The sequence below is a fragment of the Dendroctonus ponderosae genome, unplaced genomic scaffold (genome assembly GCF_020466585.1).
Source record: "Dendroctonus ponderosae isolate FM_Combo_2020 unplaced genomic scaffold, Dpon_F_20191213v2 Dpon_F_20191213_2, whole genome shotgun sequence".
Lineage (NCBI taxonomy): Eukaryota > Metazoa > Arthropoda > Insecta > Coleoptera > Curculionidae > Dendroctonus > Dendroctonus ponderosae.
The window spans coordinates 5,956,192-5,966,844 of NW_026018165.1; the positions used below are offsets into that span (position 1 = coordinate 5,956,192).

Below are 10,653 nucleotides of genomic sequence, written 5' to 3' on the forward strand. Positions count from 1 at the left end.
GCACGATAAGGCACTTGCCTATAGTTATAGGCGGCTGCCTATATCACAATATGTCTGCCTTTTTTAAAAAAAATCCTTGCCTATATAGGCGCCTTGTTCTTCAAATTTTCTTGCCTTTAAATCCGAGCTTTAATTATTACTAATACGTTGCGACATTATTCTCACTTCGTCTATTGATTCTCGAAGTTATCAAGATTAAACCGGAATCATCCACCACACTTCTTTTTCAAAATTCTGTTACTCAGGCTTTATTACAACGCATTGACACCTGTTCCTATTATGTGGCAAACTGTTTGTTTTTTCTACGAGAAAACTTTTTCTAGAACCCATGAAACGATTGCAACTAAGGTTCGACGATATTCCAGACCCGTCTATTTTTGTCTGGATCTAAATTTAAAGCGATATAAGCAATCGAATGGCAAACGTGTTTGAGTTTCGAAAACAATCTTGCTCTAGTCAGCTGGATTGACCAAGGGAAGTTTTCGTAATTAAAAGTTTGCTGCCTGTAATTTAAAGTATTGCTTGTTGATGCTATTTGCAACCGCGAGGGGATTGAAAAGTTTAGTGAAAGTTATATAAGTGCAATTTATTGAGCAACAACAGTCAAACGCTATGAGTGAGAATAAGGTAAGCGCTAACAAGTTAATAATTCTTAATTTGTGCTTCAATTGCTGAGGGAAAAACGTAGGACTTGAGGTCGGTTTTTAAAATTCAAAAAAGCCATTGGTTGTAATAACAGCTTAAATCTAGCATAGGAGAAAATCCTGTCACACTAGCTATGTTTTCATGTAAATAAATATTGCATTAAACAGTGTTAATTTCCAGGAGCTTTTCAAAGTAGAAAAAAGTGAAACTGTCGGCCGGTACGCTGTGGCTAGTGAGGATCTCAAACCTGGTGATGTGATATTCAGCGAAACTCCATTTGCATATGGACCCAAATCAGGTAATGATTTTTTTTTATTTAGAATATTTGTCTAAGTACATCATTGTATCAATCATTTTCCTAACAGAAACGAAACAATTTATATTTCAGATAGTTCATGCTTATGTTTGGGATGCCACAGTCCAGTTGATTGTGCCTACTTATGTTCCACGTGCTCATGGCCGGTTTGCGGGCCGGAGTGTGAACAATTAAAAGTGCACAAAGAAAATGAATGTCAAGTATTTTCCAACGCTAAAGTCAAGTTTCAAACCGTCGAGGATCCAACTGATGTCTGTCTTCAGTACGAATGCATAACACCTTTAAGGTAATGCGCGTAATATATTGGAAAGAGCCGCTTGAGGAAATACTGAAACCTTTGTTACATTCCGGACGCGAAACATTATACTGCGGAACAAGAAAATGGAAGAGAAAAATAAATAATGAAAGTAATTTGTTTTAAAATATTATTAGAAATATTCTTCCTTGTCACATTCTCCTGAGGTCTTTGACGTAGACTATGTGAAGTCTATTGAGAGCACAAAAATGTATATCAGTTATCAGTCATACATGGTATTTCCATGGGTTCATTGAGAAATAAAGTAGCGTTTGCTAAAATTTAATAATTTCCTCATCAAATGTTTCAGAAGCCCACGAGAATACCATTAAACACCAGAGATTGCACTAAACAATTATTCAGACTTTCAAGTTCAAACAACTTCCATGAGAGAATAAAAACAATTGGTTGCATTCGATTCTATAATATTTCAAAAAGTGTAGCATAATACTTCGATGAGTGAAAATTGAGCTACAACGATCAATGTTGATAAAAGACAATTGCATTATTGAAAAATTAATAATTTAAATCAATCAAACGTCTAAACGCTTCAATCGATGGTAGTTAATTTGAGCTTATTTGGATTTTTTCCTCATAATGTGTAGTGAAACATTACAGTTTTTAACCAAATTTATAGGCGCCACTTGCAACAGGTTAAAATAAATGTATTTTACTTTATCGTGAAAACTTGGGTTGCCGGATGGAAATCGAGAAAATTAAATATGAAGAAATAATTCGGCCTTTTAATAGCAATATCAATTAAAACAATAAGGGTTTCGTGGCCATTGCCTGAAAATGTATTGTTTTTTCGACTTTTAAGCGTCGTGAGTAATAATTACTTTGTGATGTTTTGCAAGCACGAGTGACTTGCATCTCAGAAGGTATTTTCGATTGAAAGCTTAGCTCTACCCAGTGAAAACTTTCAAACATAAGCACCTCTGAAGATGCACGTCGCTCGTGCTTGTGAAACGTCAGAAAGAGATTATTTTCTACGACACATGAAACTCACCAGTTTCAATATGAATTACACTTCCCAGACAAAATGTAAATTTTCGACCGTTTTTTCGACTCTGTGGGAATGTATTCGATAACAATAAAACGAATTTTTAAATTGAGTAATTCTGTAGGCTTTTGTACCAGTCAATAACCTGATTTTTTGAGGAGATTAAAAGAGAGGGAATCAATTAGGTAATGATAGAAAGATGACTGCAAAATAGATCTAATATGGTGTCTTTAAGTTCATGTGCCGTAAAGTAAAACTTTAATATAAACATAAGTCAAAATATAATTACAAATATGTATTTTGCACACTTTAACGAAATCAAGATATTTGAAAGGAACGTTTGACCATGCAAGTTTAATCTAGTTTTCAATTATAATTTCATAATTAAGTAAGTTAAGTATAGTTGAATGTGTTTTCCGTATAAAATCTGAACTTTCACTTACTTATTATTACAATGCTACTTTGGATTAAAAGCTGACGCTTGTTAAAATCAAATACGTCGTTTCGGAATTATACAGATTTAATTGATTACATTTTCTAATACCTACTCAATCCATTCTTATATGTAGATAGGCATATCAATGAGACCAAAATTGATTAATTAAGCTTTCTAGTGATGTTTCCGAATTTATATGGATAAGAGAATTTTTCGGACAAATTTAAATATTTGATATTTATTTTCAATGGTTCTCTAGCCTCTCCAGGATTTCCTCACTGTTTCTTCAGACCTGAATATTTCATTTTTACTATCTACCAAAATATTGCCCAAGCATAGCTTTAGTGAAACACTCCGTACCATAAAATCATAGCAAGAAATAAAATATAATAGATAGAACGAATGCCCTCAATATCAAGGTGAGGCTCCGATTTATTACAACAAACCGAATTCGAATGCCTATGCGCATAAATTAATACCGAAAAGTTCCACTTGCATTATGACTGGGTAACACTGTGTTAAGTTGCGCTATTGTGTTGTTGCGGCTCTCTGAGTTAACGAGTTAATGAATAATAAGTCATTTATTAAAGCGGATTAAAGCTTTACGGGACCAGAGACTGGAATTACATCTAAAAAAACATCAACATTTTTTCTGAGTAACGTTTTACTACTTTGTTCAAACAACTAAAAAAAAAAGATCATCTAGATTTTCCCAGCAACAGATTTGAGTCCAAAGAAAGTCGACGAGTTCTCTTGTAAAATCGATCTCCAAATTTTTAGCATAAGCATTCAGTTTGCCAGTATTTTACAGTAAAGCGGTAGGAAAAAACGCGGTTTTGCTGTTTAGAGACAGTGTTGACCTAAAATTAAGAAACCTCAGTGTCGCAGGGTTTTCTAACTAAATGATTGTAAACCTTTGCGTTTTCAGTTCGGGGAAATATTTTGGGAATGACATAGAAAAAATTATTAGATTTTTGTCCCAAATTCTAAGCTGGAAAGGGTTCGGTGGATTTCAAAACTTTTTACACATCGACGAAGGAGTACCATAACCAATAAAATGTATCTTACAACTTTTCGCGGAAAATACATGAGATTGTCAGGACATATTTTAAGTAAAACTAAAAAATAATGCGTTTTTGCGTAGAAAGAATTGCTTAATATAAACTTTGCTAAAACTGGAATGTCCTCAACTTTTAAAGACTTGAAAAATCTTCAGTCATACTGGCGGCGAATTTCCCAAATAATTATTTGTAACCTTTTGCTCGCTGGTGGTGTTTGGAATATAATCTTAATTACTTTCGGTAAAAAACTGACAAAAATTGTTTGGTTTTTGTACCAAAATCTAATATGAAAAGGGTTTTCCAAAGTTCCCTGAAAACCGATGTGTAAGGCGAATTTTCTAGCAAAATTAATTTCGTCAATTTTGTCTGAAAAGAGCACATTGCTGTCAGAAAAGAAGAAAATCATCAGAAAATAATGGTTTGTACGTTTTTGATTAAAAACTTTTAATTTTGTGATCAGTTTTCGAAAAAACCTTAACAGTTTTCGGGGATAACCGGTAGAATTTTATTTTCGTTTTTGTCCAAAAATCGACGATGAAAAATGTTTTCGTAAAATTCCTACAAAGCTATAAATTTATCTTGTAATTTTGCGCGTAAAGACCCTCAGATCGTCACAATTTTTAAGTGAAACTCTACAAAATAGAGTTTTTAAGTAGAAAATAAAGCAAAAAAAATCAGTCCAAACCAAAAAAACATATTTTTTCCAAACTCTGTAGTCTTCAGAGAAAGGGTGACGCGTTTTCCAAATAATTTATTATACTTTCGCATACTCTGTTCGTTTTTTGATAGAAAATTGTTTCATTTTTGTCCCAAGTTCGAAGCTGGATAGGGATTTCAAAACCGTTTATTAGGCGACGAAGGAGGCGAGTGTTCCAATAAAATTTATATTGTAATTTTTCACAGAAAATACCTAAAGATTGCCTGTATTTTTAAGTGAAACTTTAGAAAATTGAGCATGTAGAAGAAAGAGTAACTTTGCAAAAACTGAAAATGCTGAAAAATTGAAGCAATTTTAAAAACATTATTAATAAATGGTCCTTAAAATAAATCTAAAGACAACTAAAAAATGGTCATCCACATTTTCCCAGCAACGGAACTGAGTTACTGCGCCAATGCGTTGGGTTGGCGCAACAAGTCCAAAAAATTTACTGAGTTACCCAGACCTAACTTGCATCATTGTACAAAGCTACTACTAGGGTGTTTAGTAAGTCACTGCATTCCTTGCAGGAAGCTTTAATACAAGTATTTTTCAGGCATATTTTCGTACCTAATTTACAATTTTGCGAAAACGAATCAACTGCAAGTATTTTTTTCAATACAGCCAGCTAGTTAGTAAAGTAGCTAATTAAAACTGGATTATGCTTCGCAATAAATCAATGTTATTTTTTGTATTTCAAAACAATACTCTGCACTATGAAGGTTATAAGACTTTTTCTCTTTCAAATTAAACCAAAACTTGAAAAATAATTTTAGATTGAAATTTCGAATTATTGAAAAATCTGTGAAAATGATGAATAAAATTAGTGAACATTTTACGGACTATTAAACACCCTGCATGTGGAGCAAATTTCATAAAGGGTGTTCGTTTTAGGGGCTAAATTACGGCAAAGTTCTGTATTTAGAAAAGTAATGTAATAACATAACATCGAAAAACTTGGGATATCCTCATGGATTGCTGATATTTTTGAGAAATTTTTACATTTTGACGACGTAAGGTAACCCCACCCCTTAGACCTGGGACACTGTTTCGACAAATAAACTATTTATTTTACATAAATTCCCCCAAAGTAAGATAAACCACTATGCGAGCTCATAATGTGGAGTCCGCCAACATCCTAAGACTATTAAACTGACTAATTTGCTTGTCGCTGACTTGATTGGAACAAGGAAAAAATAGTAATAATATAGTTTGAAGACCGTTTAAAGTTTCCTAGTCATACATTATTAAGACGCTATGGCACGAAAAATGTGCTTTCTAATTCTCAACATAAACGAATAATATTTAGCGTTAACGTAAAATTCTTGCATTCATTCAATAAATTGATTTATTGGATTAAATACAGCTTTCAATCCTTTTGTAATGGAAACCTGTGATGAATAGTTCCGAATTTCTCGGTACAGTGAACACACGAGAACAACAAAGTTAGTAGTCGTTAAATAATTCAAAATTGATCATGGAATTAATTAATTTCCAAAGCTGTCGTAAATTATTCACGAAATTAAAATATTTGCGAAGCGCACTTCAGATATTTATGAACAATGTCAATAGAATCGTCAGTTGAGAAGTTGAAACAGTATGCAAATATACTGGTCATGTTTTAATTAGTAAAATTATATCAGGAGTTGGATGAACGGCAATGGAACTTGGAAAGAGCTTGATGAAATATAAAATTTCTTTAGCTGATAATAGCGTGGAAAAACCGTTTAGCTCAGCTGAAATAAATGTCAGAAAACTATCGAATCACCATAATACTGTACAGCATCTGTTTAAGTTCTCAAGATGTACCCATTATCATTATCATATATTTTTAATGTTTAAATGTTGATATAGTGTACTGAACAACGTATTATAGAAATTTTACAATCTAAACAACAAGTATTTTATAAAGATAAAATCAATTTTCCTTAGTTTTAGCGTTATAAATGTCCGAACATTTTTTCTAGTTCATAAGTTGAGTATTTCTATCACATCCAGTTCCAAGACATTAAAAGGTCAACGTTTAGAAAAATTGCACTTACCATTAAGTTGTCCATTTCTGAATTTGAATAGTCCCATACAACCATAAAATCCTGAAGAAATCTTCAAAAAAGTTCATTAAACTCCAACTCCACACTTTAATGTCAGCTTACAGCAAACGTCGGACTGTGTCCCAAGTGAAAAATCACGTTTTTGTTGCTTAAAACCGCACCACAGGTAAAAAAACACCACAAAACAGTGAATAACAACTTTGTTTTTCCGAAACTCAACAACTTTTTACACGGAATTGGAAAATATCCGACATTTTCCGAAATTTTGTTGCAGCAAATGCGTTGCATAATTTTCATTAATAAGATAAACGACATGTGAATGAAAGAGGTGGAGTAAGATATTTTGCTACGGGGTGCGTTGACTATTAGCTGCGTCTACTTCATAATTATAATACTGTCCAAGGAAAATTACAATTAAATATAAGGAAATAATTTTATCCACAGGTACTGCAAATGTACTCCATATGTACTGCAAAATAATGGCTAAAACAAATTGTGACAAACAAAATTGTTTTAAACAATCAATTTTTACTTAAATAATTTTGAAACTTCTGTTACATTTTATTCAGTCAACTCAAATCAATCGAAAGTAGATCTGGTAAAATGATAAAATATACAATACAGGAAAAAATACAAAGCTTGTCCAAAAACTAGTTCAATTGTATGTTTTCTCCAGAATGTTACTTGAGAAGGAAAGAGATCCGAAACGATGGGAGGAGGAAATATCGATAATGGAGGCACACAATGAAGAAAGAAAGTCCAGACCTATATGGGAATTCAATCAGCACAATATTGTGGAATATATTCGAGGGCCCTGCAAGATGGACAAATACTCAGAAGAACTAATTCATTTGGTAGGTTCAGCACTTACATTTTTCATTATATTATTTCTTGTGCGTAGTATAGTCGTATTGTATACGAATATAGACACAAATATAACTGATCATAAGTGCAGCTTTTTGTGAAGATCAAATTATTTGTTTCAATTCTTATTCAATTTCAATGTTATTATTTGATCAATTAATTTTTCTAGTGAAATACGTTGCAACAGTTTATTCAATTATCTACCGGCTAATAGTTAGTTGATGCTGATTCTCCTCACCCTCAACTCTCAAAATTTTATCGGTGTTTCACCCAAAAAAATTGGACTCAACAATGATCTCTCGTCTTTTTTTTTCTTTTTGGCTCACTCTAATTACAAGGTAATATGTGATTATTTTTCTGGCTTAAGCAGCAAACACCTCATGGGATGCATTAGCACAAAAATTAAAATAAGTGTGCCGTAAAAAAAGTAAAATAATCGTAATGAAATCGCCAAGTTTTTTGCAAGACGTTTGCCACACTTAAAGGAACAAATTACAGAATTTTTATTTCATCTCCTAATTGTCTAAACAGCCGGGAAAATGTTTAATGTTTAATTAATTTACGATTTTTTTTTTCAATTTTCTGCAACTTTTCCTGACTGCTTCTGAGCGAATTTAAAATACATTTCAGCCTCTATTGCCGGGGCATATTTTAACTTCTCTTTCGTCGAAATATTTAGTAAAAGCAATTTAAATTGCTGATAATTTTGTCCGTTTCATCGCTTCTATAACATCTTCACTGTATTACTATCTTCTTTCGTTAAATTGCTTACTTTTATCTGCGCCCGCTGAGTAAGGGATTGCTTTAAAACTAAATAAATGCCCAGTTACTACTTCTTTCCCAGATTTACGAATGTTTTTCAAAATTTCATTAAAACAATTATTTCAGATCGTTTTAGATAGATAACAAAATCATGAAATAAAGCTAAATTAATTCTGAAGTCAGTCAGTACAGAATCATTTTTGTGTAAAACCCGATATCTATGAATCTCAATTTGGTACTAAATTCGATATTATACGGGTATCTGTCGTTGAATTCTGTTTAAAGCTATCACATTTTTCATATTGGCAAATTAATATTACATGTTATAAACAAGTTTCGATTTTTAGATTTGCGGTATTTTAGAAATAAACGCTTTTGAAGCACGAACCCCCAGTTGCTATGCTATAAGATGTCTGTTTCCCAAATTAGCAATTCTCTCGCACAACTGCGTATCCAACATACATCATGCTGTGGATTGTAATGGATATGGAGAACTGAAAGATTGTGTGTAAGTTTTTAATTAAAAAATTCTCGCGATTAACTGAATTAAGAACGTAAGAATTAAAGAATAAATTATGTTGTTATGTTTACAGCGTTACTGTTCGAGCAGCAGTTGATATTCCCAAAGGAGGCGAGCTTTTCAGCAGCTACACCTTCTCTTTATGGCCCACACTTGTAAGAAGAGAATTTTTAAGGGAAAGCAAATTTTTCGACTGTACATGCCCAAGGTGTTCCTCACCTACTGAACTAGATACGCACATGAGCAGCCTGAAATGCCAAAGATGTGATAATGGAGTAATAATTTCCACTAATACGGCAGGTAGGTGCTTTCGCCTCAATTGTTTATTGTAGATTTGAGAATAGCTTTGATTTTTTTCCTGATAGATGATGCTTGTGAATGGAAGTGTACTCATTGCGACTATAAAACTAACGGTCGGGCTGTGAGAAAGGTATTTGCAGCTATTCAAAATGAAATTGATCAAGTTGAGTATATAGGAGGACCTGAGGGCATTCAACAGAGGGAAACAATTTTCAGAAAATATAGGTATGGTTGAAGCATTAATTAACTTAATATAAAAAGAAACTGCCCCAAATTTAATGAAAATATGATTTTTTTAAATGTGTATATGCAAGTTCTACCAGGAATAAATTATGTCTGTTCTAACCAGGTCAGTTCTGCACCCAAACAATTCCTACATGACAACTTTCCGAAGCGCCTTAATTCAACTGTATGGAAAAACTGAAGGATACACTTTGGAAGATTTGCCGGATGTAATTTTAGAGAGAAAAATTGAACTGTGCCTACAACTTATGGAGGTCTTGGATATTATAGAACCTGGATTGTCACGAATCAGAGGTAAGTTTTCCAGCAATAAAAATATGGGCAAAAATTATTTGAATTCGGCATAATCCATCAAAGAATGGATATCAACATATAGACATGTTGATCTGGAAGGTCTAAAATTGCGTCTTAAAAAGCACACCGTTATTACTTTACTTCTCTAATATTCGTTACTTCCAGAAAAAGTTTTCAAAACGAAGGAGTTTACACAAACATGTATAAACTTACTACTGATATTTTCCCTTCATTGCTTAGTTTCATTACTTATTTATTAAAAAATAAAATGTTATTCCCTCAAAACACTCCTAAATATTAAAACTAGCAATCGACATTGTGTAACTTCGGAGAATCCAATAAAAACTGAAAAATATCTAAATATTAAATGCATTACATAAAGGAAATATAACGTGTTTTCATAAAGAATAAAATAATTAAACCAACAATTTTATATTTGTCTGAACAAATTAGAGATAGCTAATTTATGTCTTATTAGGTTCTTAAGTAATTAAATAAAGCAAAATCTAAAGGTAGTTTCATAGATATTTCTAATATTTCAACTAAATAGTTGATCGAATGTTTAATAGGTATAACACTCTACGAATTACACGGTCCTATAATGATTCACGCAAGACATCAATACCAGTACGGTGCGATAAATAAGGAAGATTTCAAGGCAAAACTGCAGGAATCAATAGATACACTAGGAAAAGCTGTGGAAATTCTTAAGAACGAACCTATCAGTCAACCAGAAGGACAATTGGGACAAATGGCACTGTCTGCTCATGAGCAACTCAAAGAAAATTTCGATGTGTTAGTTGATACCGCTTAATTACTGTAATATTATTTCTGAAAAAAATAGTGTATTCTTCTATTATTGTAGAAGTTTAGTTATTTTAATAAAGTGTATGCAGGACAAATGGGTTTTTCAATGAAGCCAATCAAAGTCGCACAATGTTTAACATCATAGAAACATTTATTTGGCAATTTATTGAATATACATATAATTAAACCCTACAGAAATAGGACAAATTGTGTGATTTAGGACCTAGTTAGAATAACTAGGCTTGAGAAGCAAATTTTCCACATCCGATGTTCTCAAGGAAATGTAATTCAATCGAATAAACTTCATGTGGAAATGATAAGACATAATCAAGTGTAGAACCTACTCTCAAAACAGAAAA

General features: G+C 32.5%; 1 protein-coding gene across 1 annotated transcript; it reads left to right on the forward strand.

The window, feature by feature from the left end:
* The first annotated feature begins 388 nt into the window (after positions 1-388).
* LOC109538253 (SET domain-containing protein SmydA-8) lies at positions 389-10,389 on the forward strand. Its single transcript, XM_019905401.2, has 9 exons — positions 389-627; positions 826-943; positions 1,034-1,247; positions 7,181-7,358; positions 8,478-8,638; positions 8,724-8,950; positions 9,016-9,175; positions 9,300-9,487; positions 10,057-10,389. The coding sequence occupies exons 1-9, from the start codon at positions 613-615 to the stop codon at positions 10,299-10,301; spliced, it is 1,506 nt and encodes a 501-aa protein (XP_019760960.2). The 5' UTR covers positions 389-612; the 3' UTR covers positions 10,302-10,389.
* Positions 10,390-10,653: the final 264 nt, after the last annotated feature.